Source organism: Echiichthys vipera (genome assembly GCF_963691815.1).
Source record: "Echiichthys vipera genome assembly, chromosome: 19".
Taxonomy (NCBI): domain Eukaryota; kingdom Metazoa; phylum Chordata; class Actinopteri; order Perciformes; family Trachinidae; genus Echiichthys; species Echiichthys vipera.
Window position 1 is genome coordinate 24,441,669 of NC_139844.1, and position 18,496 is coordinate 24,460,164.

An 18,496-nucleotide genomic window follows, 5' to 3' on the forward strand; every position below is an offset into this window, starting at 1 on the left:
AGGACCCTAAAGCACGGGGCGCGGTGCAGAAGGACAGTGTGAGTGCGCCCTTAAATACTTTTTATGGTGAGATAATTGTACTTTACTTAAGTATTGCTTTCAGGTACTTTATACCTGACTGCCCGCGGCCCACCTGTAGTTTGGTTCATCAGGGTGCAGCAGTGACATTGAATAAAGACGCTCTTTTAAATGTCATGTTCATATTCAGATGCTTCTCTGGATGCGACCAAAGTTACCTGCATTTATTGTCCATGTGACCTGAGTCACACCGGGGTACGTCCAGTGTTAAATATCACTTACTGGCCAAGCGTACAGCTGATGCACAGCGCCCTCCTTCCTCTCAGACCACGCTGAAATGTTTGCAACAGACTTTTCAACAGCTGCAGGGGGAGGGGGGGGGGGGGGGGGGGGGGCTAGGACGAGGGTCTGCTGTACCCTGGGTCCATTGTGATGCATGAGGTCGATAGTTTTGTGGTGGTAGAAAGTGACGTGCACCCTCTTCTGTGCGTACACCACCTTTAGATATGATGGTTTGAATGCATTATTGGTGTATATTGGCGTAATTGGTGCTTGAACTGCGTTGCCCAAGAGCAAGAAGGAGTATTTAATCCTCCGTCATGCCTTTATTCGATTCCCATCATAGTCCCCCCCAGCTCCGTTTGTTATGCATATTTGAGAGTCAGGTATAAGTCGCTGCTACTTCTATAACTATTAGTCAGTGTTTACTGTCACTCGTCTTATAAATTATTACATTAGTAGCCATAGTAACACCATCAGTGGTGTCTCGCTGTATCGTAGCTGCTATTGCCGCTGCTCATCATTGATCATATTTGTCATAATTATTATCATTGTCATATTCTATCACCTTAGCTGTGCTTGTTTCTACTATTCTGCTGTATTAACTGCCAAAACATCATCTCATCTCATCTCATCTTCAGCCTCTTATCCGGGGTCGGGTCGCGGGGGCAGCAGCTTTAGCAGGGGACCCCAAACTTCCCTTTCCCGGGCCACATTAACCAGCTCTAACTGGGGGATCCTGAGGCGTTCCCAGGCCAGTGTGGAGATATAATCTCTCCACCTGGTCCTGGGTCTTCCCCGAGACCTCCTCCCAGCCAAAACATATGAGTCATATTCTCATTACTATAGATATTATTATAGTCTCTGGAAATGTGTCTGTCTCTGTCTTTGTGTCTGTCTTTGTCTCTCTCTGTCCATCTGTCCGTCTTTTCTCTCTCTCTCTCTGTCCTTCTCTCCCTCTCTCCGGTGCAGACAGATGTGCGGCCTCCACAGAGCTGGGTCTGTCTGACGTTCCTGTCTGTTATAGTGAAGGTTTTCGTCTCCACCGTACTCTACGGGGGAATTGTTGGTTCTGTAAATCATAAATAAGTCATAGAGTGTGGTCTTTACCTACTCTGTGAAGTGTCCTGAGACAACTTTGGTTATGATTTGGCACTATAAATAAAACTGAATTGAATTGAATTGAATATAAATATAAATATTGAGTTATTGTATTCAAGCACAGACGTCAGTGGCGATGCAGGTAATGAACATCTCTGTTTAATAAATTGAAAGTTTTAAAGAAGCCTACGAAATGTTTGGAAACACCGGCCGACTCGTGCACTTTATTCATATTCTGGTTGATGTTATTGATGGATTTGCTTACAATGAATCCCGGCTGGGGCCCTTCTGTGTGGAGTTTGCATGTTGTCCCCGTGTCTGCGTGGGTTTTCTCCGGGTTCTCCGGTTTCCTCCCACAGTCCAAAGACGTGCAGGTGTTCGGTTCATTGATGACTCTAAATCACCCGTAGGTGTGAATGGTTGTCTGTCTCTGTTCGTCTCTATGTGTCCTGTGATAGACTGGCGTCCTGTCCAGGGTGGACCCCGCCTCACGGCCGTGACCCCGACCACGGGATAAGCGGTTGAAGATGAATGAATGTTAACAAGAACATTTGCTGACGGTGCAATAACGCAGACGTGCATCAATTTTACAAACAATAGCAGCAAAAACCTGCTTTTGCACTTTTGTGTCTGACAATAAGAGGCTGCACTCCCTGCAAGAGTGCGTGGTGCCAGGTGTCTCACACTTTTGTTTATTTGAGAATTGATTTTTTAGATATTATCTGGTATTTAAAGCTCCAGGGCTCCGGCTCATTAAATTGATTTGTTGCCGTTTTATCAGCACGGTTTGTGCTTCAGTTCCTCCGGCTGGCGGTTCAATCTCCCCTCGTCATTTAGAGAGTGGCCTCAAAACTAATTAATTTTCCTGATTGATAATGTTTCATTTATTAAATCAATGATTATCTTTTTCAATCCACTTTATTTCAGTCATTCCAACTGAAATCTATTCCAGTTATAATGGCTTAATGCAATTGTGGTATTTGTTATTATTACTACCAATTACCACTGATTTACATAATACGTCTCGTTTGTTTAATTCACATTTTCTGTCAGCTCAAAGTTCACTATTGCTTTTTTCCCATTTCTATTTTTATAAGGAATAAAACAAACGAAACACATCATGTGGATGAAAAAGCTGTTGGGATGCAGATCCCCCTGCTGCCAGTCATGATGCTAAGCTAGGATAACTAGCCTCTGGCTCTTGCTTCATATTTAGGGCGCCCTCCCACTGTTCCTCCGTCCCGTGCCCCGTGCTTTAGGGTCCTTGTCCCCCCTCCAGGCCCGTTTGTACTCACACTACCTGGGCCTCGGAGAATGCTTCTTGCTGCCTATACGTCATCACGCCGTAACATGTCACACGCATTGATGACGTCATGGCGATGCGTGGCTTTGTTTCCAGATCTTTCCGTAGACCTCGGAGTTTTTGTGCGTCTTGTCGACTGTTTTTGAATCTTTTCATCGACCAAATCTGCAGTAAACACTCCACCTCCGCATCACACCAACGTCAACCTTTCGCCGCCATTGTTTTAAATGTCCGCGCATGGTCCCTCCTTCTTTTTTCTATGTCCCAACAGGCGCACAGGAAATGACCTCAGAACTGCCGTAGGCCTCGTACACGTGTGCACGCTCCTGCTCATACATGTGCAAACGTGCTTTACAAAAGCCCACCTCTCCCAAACGGGCCGTGGACGGCCAGCTGGCCGCTCCTAGACGCGGTACGGTTGCACTCACACTGGTCAAAGGAACCAGACTTTAGCCGTGAAACGTGCTTAGGCACGGTACGGAGGCACAGTGTGAGGGCGCCCTGAGTGAACTGTTAGTCTGTGGGTGGTGTCAATTTTCTCATCTCATTCATGCCAAGAAAAAGAATTATAAAATATCCCACACACACACATCCAATATCAATTTTTCCTCAGTCTTATCACATCCCTTTTCCTCAGATTACCTTGTATTATAAATTCTGTTGCCAGCACAAGGGCTCGGAGCCACTTCCATTTGTGTGTTTGTGTTTGCTCTAACCGCTGAATGATGTGGTTGTCTCATGTAATTATCCACCCACAGACTGTATGCCTGCCTCTGGTAATGTGAATTATGAATATTATTTACATGCACAAAACACAATGGAATCACAAAACAAATCAAAACTTTTTGGGGCAATGAACAAGTTTTATTAAGATGCTGATTGCATGATTAAGACACTCGGCCTTTGCACCTTTATCTCAACTGATAGTAACTGCAATAATCATGCAATCAGAATAAAAACATAAGAAAACCATTGTTAGCTCTTTCTCCAGCCCCTCGGGTATCACTTAGTAACTTCAGACAACAGACATACTGTACGGGCCACAAACCATAGCAACATTGTAGGTTTAGAGCCTACTCACACTGTCCTTCTGGCCGGGGCCAAAACCGTTTTTTCAGCTAAAGTCTAGTTCCTTTAAGTAGTGTGAGTGCACCCGCTCTGCGCACAACTGAGGCCAGCGGGCCGTCCACGGCCTGCTTGAAAGAGGTGGGCTTTAGCGGAGCCGTTTGCACATGTACAAGCACGAGCGTGCGCACGTGTGCGAGCACGAGCACGAGCCCTACGGCAGTAGCGTTATGTCCGCCTGTTCGGACATGTAAATAGAAGGAGGGACCATGCGCGGACATTTAACAACAACAACAATGGCGGTGAAAGGTTCATGTTGGTGTGATGCGGAGGTGGAGTGTTTACTGCAGATTTGGTCGGATGAAAATATTCAAAAACAGTCGACAAGACGCACAAAAACTCTGAGGTCTCTGGAAAGATTTGTAAACAAAGCCACACACACGCGATCAATGCGTGTGAAGTGTTACGGCGTGATGGCGTGTGGACAGCAAGAAGCACTGGCCGGCCCTGGCAGTGTGAGTACAAACGGGGCTGGGGCCCGGGGAGGAGAGGGAGGGGGGACAAGTACCCTAAAGTCCGGGTCGCGGTCCGGGAGGACAGTGTGAGTACGCTCTTAGTCTTTAGTCTTTAGGCTTTTAGGGCGCACTCACACTGTCCTTCCGTACCTGGCCAAAACAGGTTTTACGGGTAAAGCCTAGTTCGTTTGGCCATTGTGAGTGCAACCGCTCTACGCCTAGCTGCGGCCAGCTGGCCGTCCACGGCCCGTTTGGGAGAGGTGGGCTTTTGTAAAGCACGTTTGCACATGTATGAGCATGAGCACGAGGCCTACGGTGGTTGTGAGGTAATTTCCTGTGCGCCTGTTGGGACACAGAAAAAAGAAGGAGGGACCAAGCTTCTATCTCATTGGTTGCGCTTTTGAAAGGTCAGCGGCAACGAGGGGCACCTTGGGCACTACCGCGTCTTCCAAAGGAAATGAATGTAACGGCCGAAGCAAAGCATTCTTACCACATATCACGTGTAGGGGCCTTTAAAGTCTATGGAGAACCGCAAATGAATTCCAATGTGGCCTTTCTCACAGCTGTAATCGCATGTGCATGGGATTCAGGACCATTTATGAAAGCGGCCCATATCTGACTGGAAGATACAATTCAGTAAAGTCAATATCAATTCAAAAGGACAGAGACAGAGGAAAAACATTTTTTTAGTGGTCTTCTACCACCTGCTGCTTTGTATGGGATTTATAATCTTCCCTCCGTAGCTTTCTGATTGCTTCACTCACACAAAAAGAACAATCACGGTCAATTTGAAAGTTATCAATTTAGACACCATACAATAATCCCTCACAAGTCCTCTATTTCTCCTTCCCTCTGTTATGTTCAGGCTTTATGTTCCCACTGAATTCTTGCCTGTGTATCCAAGAAGGCACCAACACGGGTTGCTAAGAGATTGATGTCATGTGGAGCTGCTAAGGCTTTAAATTGCAGCCATTTTATTTACCGTGCTTCACGCGTCTTATCTGTACCCACAACACAGTTATTCCAACACTGATTGGAAGAGTGGTATTGGCTAAATTCCTTTGCTGGCATAGAAACAAAATAGAGGTTATAATATCCTATTTATGCCAGAGGTATATAGGAACATTTGAAGCCAGATGGTAGCTAAAACTGAAAGCTGGATCTACATGTATAAAAGCCATGATTGCTCATTTATAATGCATTTATATTCCACCACCACCTCCACTCAGCCCACTGACAGATGAAAGACTTTGTGTTGGGCATCTGCTTTACAAACACCAATACAGAGATTAAAATGTTCTTGTCAGGCTGAAACCATTATTCTGTACCTTACGAGGGATAAGACATTTTGCTGGGCGATAAATTGTTCTGGTAATTATTGTGAGAAGTGATAATATTTCTGTTCCCCCAAAGAGATTCAAAAGCAACTGGACTTGGTTGTTTGTCGTGGAAGATGTTTCACCTCTCATCCAAGAGGCTTCATCAGTTCATGTACGAATCTGACCAGGCTGGGACTGGACCAGGACCAGGACCAGGACCAGGCTGGGACTGGACCAGGACCAGGACCAGGACCAGGACCAGGACCAGGCTGGGCCCGGACCAGAGGTCTGGTGTGGAGAGCCAGGTATTTAACCTCTAGTCAGGGCGTGCACCAGGCCAATGATGTCACTGGAACCCTTTGTGCCCTAAGTGCCAATGACAGTCATTGGTGGGAAGTAGGTCTGGACTTGGTTAGTGCTGGTCCAGTCCCAGCCTGGTCCTGGTCCAGTGGTTGGTGGAAGTAGGTTTGGACTTGGTTAGTGCTGGTCCAGTCCCAGCCTGGTCCTGGTCCAGTGGTTGGTGGAAGTAGGTTTGGACTTGGTTAGTGTTCTATTGAGTCTGAACCACAGTCGTTTGAGTCACAGGAAGACGTTTGTGAACAGTTGCTCTTTGAGGTTAGATTGTTGAATGAAGGGATGAAAGGGCAGCATTGTAAACTGGAGAGAAGTGGTGTCTCAGACCTCCTCCTCTGGTTAGCGATGGTTTCTCTACTTTTACAGAGATGGCTTCTTTTCCTCCTCTTTCAAACCATCTGTCCTCTCTGTCCAGGATGTGGACATAGTTGTCATCAAAGGAGTGGGCTTTCTCCTTGAGGTGTGAGTGGGCAGCAGAGTTCAGGCCTGAGGAGGGAGCTCTCCTGTGTTGGGCCGTGCGTTTATCCAGTGGTTGTTGTGTTTCTCCAGTGTAGAGATCTTTGCGTTCCTCGTTGCATTAACAGCATAAACCAGGTTGCTTTTGTGGGTGTTTGGTGTTCTGTCCTTTGGATGAACTGGTCTCTGTCTGAGTGTGTTACTGGGTTTGAAACACACAGGGATGAAGTGTTTGTCGAAGGTCCTCAGGTCAAAAAGTAGATATTGATCTATGTGAGTGGGTTTTCTGTATACCCCGATGTGGAGGCTCCTGTCATTCTCCATATGGACGTCACAGTCTAAGAAAGGCAAACTGTTGTCCTTGACTTCCACTTCTTTGGATTTGATTTAAACCCGTGTGTCATCCACATATCTGAACCAATGGCTGGGTGTTATTCCTTTGAAGAGTTCAAAGCCTTGCCCTCTACCTCCTCCATGTATAGATTTGCCACAATAGGGGTCTGAATAGGGCTTTTCTCTGGTTTACCTTTGTCAGAATCACAAACGAACGACTTTTGGACAAAATTACGACCGAAATGGGATTTCTTGGTAGTTATGTTACTTGCCGTTGCAAAGTCCTCCCTTAGTTTAAAGGTCACTCTCTATTATTGTTTTTTATTATTGTCTTATTGTTTTTTTCACGTTGTACGGGCGGAAATCCTTCCGGTCGGCAGAAGCGGAGCAGCTTCTCTGACCTGAAGAGATCCAGCTGCCACTTCTACTATGTTTTCCAACACTTCTCTTAAAATTTTAATAAGTTCACTTGTCCAATGTTTTTAAAAGTCACTTCATTTGCGTTTCTTTCCAATGCTTTTAATGTTTTATGTAAAGCCCTTTGAATGACCTTGTTGTTGAACTGTGCTGTACAAATAAATTACTGTAAACACTGTTACATGGTTAAGTTCCCTCTGGTAAACAGTAAATCACGTAGTGTGTGTCTAGAGCTTTTATTTTGAAAGGTAAGAACGTAAGAAGGGAAGCTATCTGTGCGGCTTTTGTCGCGGTTGAAGTAGAGAAACAGTTTTCCGTCTGTGCACACAGCAGACCTCTGTCTGATAATCCTCTGAAGTAGACAGAACAACGATGAATCAATGACAAATCATGGTTTGTGGTCACTTGGGACTTTTTGGGGCTTTTTAATGTTGTGTCCTTGGCCCCTAGACTGGGGCATGACACCCTATAACCTTCAGACTCTGGTCGTGGGGGCACAAGAGGTGAAATGTCTATGTCCATGTAATTAGCTGGATAGAGGCACGATGCAGGAGTCAGTCTGCAAACTCATTAGCTGCTTAAAAACGCATGAATCTGGACCTGAGTTTGTCCTTAAATAGAACAGGCGCTTCCCTTTTCCCATCATCCCGAAGCCTCAACAGAATGTGATCATGACTTATTGATATTCAGAGGGAATACAGCTCTGGATTTATACTGTAAACATGTGCGATCTCAACAATGACCCCCTTTGTACTCCTGCCTACCTGAGGCTTCCTCCAGAAGGGTTTTATTTCCAGAAATTGTCACTGATTTGATTTGCTGTTAAAATGTAAATTCAATTTCTCTCCTGGAATGAATCCTCTGTTTGCACAAATGAGATTAAACTATATATTATCATATGTTTGTGGGATGACGCCAACGACAGTGTTGTTCAACTAAATCTGTGTATCTCAAAATAAATACTTAACTGCTTTTAACAAAAGCCCCTTTCACAATGTCTGTCCGTTGCAGGGCTGTTGCGCCTTTATAAGGCCGCGGCCTCTGTGCCTCTGTGCCTCTGTGCCACTGTGCCTCTGTGCCTCTGAGCCGGCAGCGGAGGTAGTCACACACATGTAGACACGCAGAAGTGATGCACAAGTCAACCCACAGGTAGAGGTCGGACATGCCTCCAATACTGCCGTAAAATGCTGGTATGGATATAAGGGAGTATGTGAGTCATCTCATCTCATCTTCAGCCTCTTATCCAGGGTCGGGTCTCGGGGGCAGCAGCTTTAGGTTTCGCTTCAATGGTTAAGGTTAGGCATTGACCTTGAAGGGTTAAGGTAAGGCATTGACCTTGAAGGGTTAAGGTTAGGCATTGACCTTGAAGGGTTAAGGTTAGGCATTGACCTTGAAGGGTTAAGGTAAGGCATTGACCTTGAAGGGTTAAGGTTAGGCATTGATCTTGAAGGGTTACACCAACCATAGTAAATGAACAGGTGAGGAAGACAGGGATGCTCAGATGAGTGATGGATGAATGCGGGTAGCGGGGTGTTTCTCCATGTCTCGTAAGCAGGAGGTAAACAATGCTCATGTGATGGATTTCTAACGTCTTCTGTCTGTGCTCTTCATCTTTGTGCGACGTCTGAATGTCGTTAACGGAGCTGGTGAAGTGAAGCAGGGGCCCACTATTATGTTAGCGTACTATTAGATTACAAAAAAAAGATCTCCACTTATAACAAGCGCTTACTCTCGAAACTATTTTTTGACAAAATAAAGCGATGTTGACGACTACAGCTAAAAATCACTGAAGTGGCCGTGTGACAGTGAGGGAGTATGCTCTGCCATGTGTCTCGCAATGACAGATTGAGAGGCACTCAGTGGGGGGTTGGAGCTCTCAGCATGTGGCCAAGTGTGTGTGTGTGTGTGTGTGTGTGTGTGTGTGTGTGTGTATGTGTGTGTGTGTGTGTGTGCGTTCCTGTTTGCATCCATCTGCAGGTTATCTTGTTTCCTACTCTCCAATCATGAACAAACACATTAGCATTCAGCCTGATTGCAGGAACACTTGATGACAATTTCAGTGGAAAGAAGTGAAATAATAACATTAACGAGGGGACGAAGACCATCTTTGCAATCAGACTCACCTATGATGAGGATGTAGAAGGCTGCGACGATGTCGGCCTCTCTGGAGAGTCTCGAGGCGAAAGGGTCACCGCGGAGGAGATAATGGGGCATGTATGAAGGGTGTGGCCGCGTCTCGTTCTCCATCATTGCCACCGACGGGGAATGTCCTGTGAAGTGGAGGAAAGGGCCGAGACAATGAGGGTGCTTCCACGAAAACCAGGTCTCAAACACACACACACACACACACACACACACTTATGCATGCAGTTCATGAAATGCAAACACCAGATAACAATAATTAGCCATTTCTATGTTGCATATACACTTTAGACCTAACAATCACAACACTGTGGCACCATACAAATATAATATCAACCTTCCAGTCTCTATTCCTTTGGTTCTCTCATTATTAACAGTTCTCAAGAGATTGTTCCTGCAGAAGTGGCGACATTCAAAACACCAGTCGCTGTATAAAGCACAGACAGAATCATAATACACCTAAGGTCTGACGGGCCAACCTTGGTGTAGGTGCCTGTGTTTTTTGTTGATGTGCCCCGAGCCAACGATCAGAAACAGATGTCACAGACGTCACTCTAGCAGAGAAAGGAAATCAACTGCACATGCTGCAACTTTGCTGACTGATAAGATGAATGTAAAGACTGTTGATGCTCTCAGGTTAAACCGCAAAGTGAAACTCCAGCGTAAAACCATCCCAGGGTCTTTTTCTGCAAATACACACACAACTTTTTTAGTGTAACAACTGTTAACGGAGAAATCCGGGGGAGTCGCTAACAGCTGAATGCGGCTAACACGGATTAGCTCGGGGCAGCACGGCGAGGGTATTAAATGTGTAGGGACTCTTCTCATGCTACTGCAGAGGTTTGGTGTTATTTTGAGCAGTAAAAGAAAAGTCTTGATGGTTTATTTGACGAGTGTATTTCACTTGAAGTTAGTCTCAGTTGTGCAGGTTCAAGAAAAGAGCAGAGGATGCACATCATTAGGGCTGGGTATCATTATGTATGTACGTTGACTGTGATATTGGTTCCTGAACGATACATTCATTCATCCATCCATCTTCAAACTCTTGTCCCTGTCGGGGTTGGGGACATCGGGCGTGAGGCCGGGTCCAGCCTGGACAGGACGCCAGTCTATCACAGGACACATAGAGACGAACAGAGACAGACAACCATTCACACCTACGGGTGATTTAGAGTCATCAATGAACCCAACACCTGCACGTCTTTGGACTGTGGGAGGAAACCGGAGAACCCGGAGAAAACCCACGCAGACACGGGGACAACATGCAAACTCCACACAGAAGGGCCCCAGCAGGGATTCAAACCCTCTTGCTGTGAGGCGACAGTGCTAACCACCACTCCACCGTGTACGCCCGATACATTTTTTGATTTAACAAAAAAAAAAAAAATTTTTCAAGTCAATTCAATTTTATTTATCGTGTCAAATCATAACCAAAGTTATCTCAGGACACTTTACAGAGTAGGTAAAGACCACACTCTATGACTTATTTATGATTCACACAGACCCAACAATTCCCCCGTAGAGTACGATGGAGACGAAAACCTTCCCCTTCCTTACTATGGTTTTCTTTCAATTCGACAAAGAGCCCAAACGGTGGAATTGTAACCTTCACACGACGTCCTCTGGGCCAAAAAGACAACATAGATGATAAAGATAAAAGGTAGTGGTAGAAACCCCTACTTGCAGTAGAGCACTGTTGCGTGTATTATCGCTATGACGAGCTTTTGTAAAAGGTACACTACTTCTCTTTTTCATCTAAGAGTGTGTATAGTCATCTGCATACATAGTGTCCTTCAGTGTGACATAGTGTTTTTTTTATCTCAAAATATCTTTAATAAAAACAGTTCAGTATTTAATTAGGGGAGATGTTAAGTGTGTGTGTGTGTGTGTGTGTGTGTATGTGTGTGTTTCCCTCACTAATTTTCTCCAGGCTGCTGCTGGGGAAGCTGATTAAGCCCAGGTGAGCTTAATCAGCTTAATCATCAGGAGACCACAGGTGCTCTCTCTCTCTCTCTCTCTCTCTCTCTCTCTCTCTCTCTCTCTCTCTCTCTCTCTCTTCTCTCTCTCTCTCTCTCTCTCTCTCTCTCTCTCTCTCTCTCTCTCTCTCTCTCTCTCTCTCTCTCACGCAAACACACTTTTCGTTTGATGACCTTTCTTTCCTTTATTCTTCTGTTAACGATATCGTACCGACAACTTCCAACGAGCACCTCCAATGACGAATCTCCTACTGTTTGATATCGGGACATAGCAGGAGATAAAGACGTCACTCGTCTTAAATCGGTGCAATTTTGGACAGTTTTCTCAGGATGACGGCAAAGTCTGACTCACATTTAGTGGAAAAAGTCCAAGTGTTGTTCAAAATGTCATTATAAAATAAATCACAGAATCTTAAAAGTGTCTAACAATGAAGATGGATCCATTTCATGTTTGTTTGTGTATTTGATTAATGATGTCACACCACAGGACGCACTCAGAGCGCACTTAAGTGAAACTGTTCCAAAAAACATTTACAGAAGTAGTGACGCCTTTATATTTTCATAAAGATTAGATTTCACAGGGTGCGGTGGAACAGTGGTTACAGCAGTCGCCCCGTGTAAAGAGGCTGAAGGTCCTCGAGGCAGCAGCCGCGGGTTGGACTCCGACCTGCGGCCCTTTGCTGCGTGTCTCCCCCTCTCTCTCTCACCCCATTTCCTGTCTGTCCTACATAATAAAGGCTTGAAAAATAATCTTAAAAATAAGATTTCACTCCACATGAATGTGTATTTTTTTCTTCCAAAATGGTGTTTTACAAAAAAATATAATTTTTTGTTGCCTATTTGTGAGCTACCCAGCACAGGCTCCCTGTGGCCAACCATCACTGCAGAGGTTTGTCTCATCTGACTCACACCAAAATGCCTCTGGATGCAATTTACAAACTGACAACTAATCAGACCAATCAGATCAATGACCAGTCCCAGCCTGGTCCTGGTCCTGGTCCAGCCTGGTCCTGGTCCAGTCCCAGCCTGGTCAGAGGCGTAAATGAACTAATGAAGCCTCTTGGATGAGAGGTGAAACATCTTCCGAGACAAATAACCAAGTCCAGTTGCTCATCTCATCTCATCTCATCTTCAGCCTCTTATCCGGGGTCAGGTCTCAGGGGCAGCAGCTCCAGCAGGGGACCCCAAACTTCCCTTTCCAGGGCCACATTAACCAGCTCTAACTGGGGGATCCTGAGGCGTTCCCAGGCCAGTGTGGAGATCTAATCTCTCCACCTGGTCCTGGGTCTTCCCCGAGGCCTCCTCCCAGCTGGACGTGCCTGGAACACCTCCCTAGGGAGGCGCCCAGGGTTCATCCTTACCAGATGATCCTGAACCACCTCAACTGGCTCCTTTCAACGCAAAGGAGCAGCGGCTCTACTCCGAGTTCCTCACGGATGCTGAACTTCTCCCCCTCCTGAGTCCAGTTGACTGAAATTGCTTTGGGGAAACATGACGTACACAACGAATCAGACACAAAGTGACTCGGTGTTGAGCGACTGAAAATATTTGAGATGAGAAATAAGCAACACAGTAAAACAATCTTGATTCATCCGAGGTTTGAGGTTGGAAATCCGGAAAGCTCGGCAGATTTGTCTGATTTCAAGACTGAATTACACATTCAATTTATTTCATCTGTACATTTACAGGTAATTTAACAATTGTTTTGCCAAGAGGTAAAGATCAATCAATTTAAACACTTGGCACCAAACAAAGGCTAAAAAACAGATGGGTAGATTATAGCTTCTGAGGCTTCAAAGGTGCACTGGTCGATCTCATAAGAGGCTTAGGTTTGCTTCGGGAGCAGAGAGGAAAGTCTTCTAATGTCCACTGATAATCAGGGAAAGGTCACTTTGAAGCAAAGACGTCATGTTCAGACGACCGTGCAATAAAAGACAGGTTGACTTTCTTCTTTGTACATTTGCAGCTCAGAAGTCAGAATGCCTTTGAACGAGAGTGCAGCTATTCCAGCGAGGGGTTAATTAGGCTGTTTAGACAGACCTGTCGATACCTCGACAGTCTAATGCTCAGCGGGACGCTTTGTGGGAGGAAATGGGGGCTTGAACCGGGCACTTAGGCAACATCTAACAGCTATGAGCAGAAAAAATAACTTCGGCACTCATCAAATATCTAAAGGGGAATGTTTTATCTGGTAAACGCATACACAGATGTGACCTGGATTGTAGAATGCTCCTTACATCAAAGGGCAAACTATTTACGTAATCTATATTTAATAAGCTATCAGGTGTTTCTGGTGAGAGTTGAACTGAGCGAAGCAGCAGCTCTGTAATACACAGCGGAAGAACCACAACCATGCCTGTAAAGTAGACCCCGTGAGTTGGGGGGGGGTCCATAAGGGCTCTACCCCAGCCTGTGTTTGACACGTTTGCCCTGAAGTGCTCATCACACCTGGATACCATATCTGGATAAACATTTTTACCATCTAAGATCTTTCTCTTTTGTCATTATTCTTGTTTTTTCTGGGGGGGGTTGCATCAGACTAAATGATGGCAACTGAATATGGATTAAACTCAACTATTTTCCCTGTTTTTTTTGTACATCCAAAGCTAAAGTCTAGCTCGTTTGACCCCAGTGAGTACAAGTGTGCCGTGCCTGGGCCACGGCCCGGTTGAGAGAGGTGGACTCTAGTAAGGCACGACTGCACCTGCACGAGCATGCACATGTGTAATGGCACGAGAATTGACGGCGGTCCTGAGACTATTTACATACGACTGTTCTCCGCGACTGACATTTAAAAAGATGACGCTGAAGGGTTCAAGGTGGTCTGATTGGGAGGTGGAGTGTTTACTGCAGATTTGGTCGGATGAAGATATTCAAAATTATTTGGAAAACTCAGAGGGGTAATAAACGATAATCCCAACAAGCGCACAGAAAATGACCTCAGAACCACCGTAGGCCTCGTGCTCGTGCTCGTACACGTGCGCACACTCATGCTCAAACATGTGCAAACGTGCTTTACTAAAGCCCACCTCTCCCAAACGTCCGTGGACGGCAATCGGGCCGCAGCTAGGCGCAGCTAGGTGCGGTACGGTTGCACTCACACTGGTCAAAGGAACTAGACTTTCCCTGTAAAACCTGTTTGGGCACGGTGGAGATGGACAGTGTGAGTGCACCCTTGGAGACTCCGGAGGTGACGTATCACTCTGAATGGGTTTGGATCTCCGGTGATCAGCTGATCAGTGATACAGCGGTGAAAGAGACCCCGGAGGTGACGTATCACTCTGAATGGGCTGATCGGTGATACAGTGTTGCTCCTTCCCAAAGTGAGAACAGATCGCAGTGTTGTTGTGGCCTCTGTGCTACCACACGTCGCATAATGCTGAAAGCTCCATCCAATCAGCAACAGGGCTTCACTCAGGGGAGAAAAACGTCCGCTTGAGCATACAAATTAGGGGAAGACACCTAATAATCAAACTAAAGCACGGCACAGATCATCTGGGTCAACCGTGGGTGCCCGATAGTAAGCTTCACTAGCGCCTTTAGCACAGAGGCTGAGTGGCTGCTCCAGAGAGTCAGACTCAAGGGCCCATTGAGACATTGACGGGCAACACTATTGTTTCAACATTGTTTCTAGCCTGTTGTATTCTGGGGGGATTAGAGGCACTCAGCCGCTATTCCTGCTGCATAGCAACCACTCACTCACAACACAGAGCATCTGATACAAATAGACCTCTGACCTCACCTTTTATTACCTGATCAAAATGAATTTGAAGGTTTAAAAACATCTGGTTTGTCTTCAGACAATATGTAACAAAGACATAAGAAGCAGCCACAATAGTGTACATTTGCTTTTGCACTCTTACCTTTTGAACTTGTGTAAAGAAATCAGCTCATAATGTGCCGCTGGGCTCTTGATTTGTTCAAGTTCTTTTAAAAAAACGTTGCCATATTGACACATTTGCCCTTCTACACCTGTTAGTGTGTGAAGCCTACTTAAACCACAGCTCAAATACATTCCTCTGGAATATACTTGTGCAAAATTGCAATGCAATGGCATCAGAATCCGTGTCTGTATTGCAGATATCCACATTCAGGTGTTGGAATCACAATTGAAAAATCAGGATTGCACCTCTCTTTTTTTGGTCTCTAGTTAAAGCAAACATCTGGCGATATGTTTGTTATTGCCAATAAATCCCATGGAAAGACCAAAATCAATAATTAACTAATCCTACTGCACTAACCATGGGCATGGGCATGGACCTGGGTCATGTTGTTACTGTTATAATAGCTTGCATGCACTTTGAAGGACTCTTTTTAACATGCAAATATCGAAACGTGTGTTGTCTGGTGAGCCTTGGTGCAATCCTGACGCCCTTCCCTTTACACTGGTGACTCTGTACGGCCAGCAGGCAGCAGTCATCTGTTTCTAATGCAGACTTTAACCGGAGAGGTGTGCACTGTTGAGTCATAATTACGCACTACAGATCGGCTGGTTATCATGACCGAAAGAACCAGGTCCAGGTCCAAGCTGAAATGTGTTTTCTCAGGAGGAGGTCTGGAGTCTCCCTTAGAGAGAGGGGGAGAAGTTCAGCATCCGTGAGGAACTCGGAGTAGAGCCGCTGCTCCTTTGCGTTGAAAGGAGCCAGTTGAGGTGGTTCAGGATCATCTGGTAAGAATGAACCCTGGGCGCCTCCCTAGGGAGGTGTTCCAGGCACGTCCAGCTGGGAGGAGGCCTCGGGGAATACCCAGGACCAGGTGGAGAGATTATATCTCCACACTGGCCTGGGAACGCCTCAGGATCCCCCAGTTAGAGCTGGTTAATGTGGCCCGGGAAAGGGAAGTTTGGGGTCCCCTGCTGAAGCTTTTGCCCCCACGACCCGACCCCGGATAAGCGGTGGAAGATGAGATGAGATGAGATGAGATCGGCTGGTTACATTTGGTGCAACTAGCATCGAACTGTTGCCCCTGGATGGGGAGCAGAGATTGAGTAGTACGCCTCCTTTGAGACTGACACATTGAAAACAGTTCACACAGCTCCAGGAAAAATTATGAATCACTTAAAACTTCTCACTCTGCTTCTCAGGAGTGCAGGTTCCTGTCTTTCACCTGGTGTCTCCAACACTAGGTAGGGGGCTAACAGCTGCGCGTGTCGTCTTTTTCTTAAACTCAGCAGGATAAGCAGGTCACCTGGAGCTCCACATTGTTGATTATAAAACAGGAATATATGTGGCTGTGATGAGCAACGTGATCTGATTGAGATTGTAAGACTAAAGTCTGAGAACAACAAGGATTCCCAGACTGTCATGGCAGTCAGTGCAGCCTGCGTCAATCATGGCCTGTGACAATCATATTGACCATGATTGTCACAGGCTATAATGCACTCACCATAATGATACGTCCGTTCTGCTCCCATCATGATGTCCAAGTCAACACGAGAATTATTAAAGCCTGCAGTAAGTCTGTTTGCCAGGGAATTAAGGCATTGAAAGGATCCTTCCAGTAAACACAGCAGACTATAGCGTACTGTCAGACACAAGCATTCTTCACGTTATCTATCTATCTACAAACCCTGACATTTCATATGTTATGCTTGAAAAGAACCCACTTAATAAGGGTTTCAATGCAACTCTTTCATCTTTTATGGACTTTGCAAGAAAACCGCCGTGCTTTCACAGGAAATCACGCAGTTATATTGTGAGTTAATATCATCTGATGGTAATCTCTCAGAAGTCAAACCACTCTTACTGAACATAAATACAGATATTATAATACATTAGAGTCTTGCTTTGGTCGGCAAGTTCAACAAGGTGGTGTTCAAACATGGTTGCGGAGGCGGTCGCACACACTTATTGGCATGTCAGCTATTTTCAAGGTTTTGTAATAAGAAAATTAAAGGATTCCTTTTAAATGAGACATGAGTCACTATTAAGACCTCTACAGACCAAGGGGGTGTTAGAAAAGACAACGGTCACCAGAAGAGAAAGCTAGCAGTGGTTCTAAAAACCACAGATACGTCAAACCTCAAGCTTTTTGAACCACTGCAACGTGTCCATGAACCACTGCAACCTGTTCCTGAACCACTGCAACCTGTTCTCATTCCCTACTCATTAAATATCAATACCTTTTATGCTCCACGGTAATAACACCTTAGCTTTGCTTGTTTCTACTATTGTGTTGTATTAACTGCCATAACATATGAGCCATATTCACATTACATAGGTATTATTATAGTTACTGTTGCTTTTGTGGTTGCCTGCATCCCTGGAAGTGTCTGTCTTTGTGTCTGTCTCCTTTTCTTCCACTGTGCCACTGTACTCAATGGGGGAATTGTCATTGAGTATAAGTCATACATCTGGTCATTGTTCCGTAAAATATGAAGCTATCAATGAGATTTTCTTCAGAAACCATCTGCTAACCAGGCAAACAGCCCACACATGTAAGAATACAGACTTTTAATCAGATATTAATTATAGGAAACTTAAACTGGAAAGGATGTCAAAGGATGATTAAGGTTTTAAATGATAATAAAAGTCGATTTATTTACGCAGTTTTACACCCGTCACTACCTCCGACCCATAGATGGATTCCGTTCCACCAAATGCATAACTGCAATGCATTGTGGGTGATATCCACCCCTGGAGTGACCATGGTTGTTCACTCGATCACTCAGCCCCCCGAGGGTCGATCTCACCAAATAACCTTCAGTTTTTACAGATTATTGGAACAACCTTTAAGGTGCCGATGGATTTCCCCCAAGGGGAAATTAATGAGGGCGCGTTGAACCACCGTTGGAGCGCAGCGAGTCTGGACTCAAGTACTACAGCCCTGTTTGTGCGCTTAGGTGCAAATGACGTCATACAGTCATTTGCAGTCAGGGCCAAACTAGCAGAGAAGTCGCAAACGAGGCGTAAACAGGCAGCCACGAAATAAATTCAATTAAAGGATTCCTTTTTAAATGAGACATGAGTCCCTCTCCATCGTGTCAGGAAATCCATCGAGACCTCTACAGACCGAGGGGGTGTTAGAAAAGACAACGGTCACCAGAGAAGAAAGCTAGCAGTGGTTCTAAAAACCACAGATACGTCAAACCTCAAGCTTTTTGAACCACTGCAACCTGTTCCTGAACCACTGCAACCTGTTCCAGAACCACTGCAAACTGTTCCTGAACCACTGCAAACTGTTCCTGAACCACTGAAACCTGTTCCTGAACCACTGCAA

General features: G+C 45.4%; 1 protein-coding gene across 1 annotated transcript in view; it reads right to left on the reverse strand.

Moving 5' to 3' along the window:
• opn5 (opsin 5) overlaps positions 1-18,496 on the reverse strand; it is a 45,361-nt gene that overhangs the window by 21,203 nt on the left and 5,662 nt on the right. The window contains exon 2 of the mRNA XM_083933703.1: positions 9,284-9,430. Coding sequence (XP_083789829.1) covers positions 9,284-9,410 — 127 coding nt within the window. The 5' untranslated portion in view covers positions 9,411-9,430. The remainder of the gene's footprint in view (positions 1-9,283; positions 9,431-18,496) is intronic.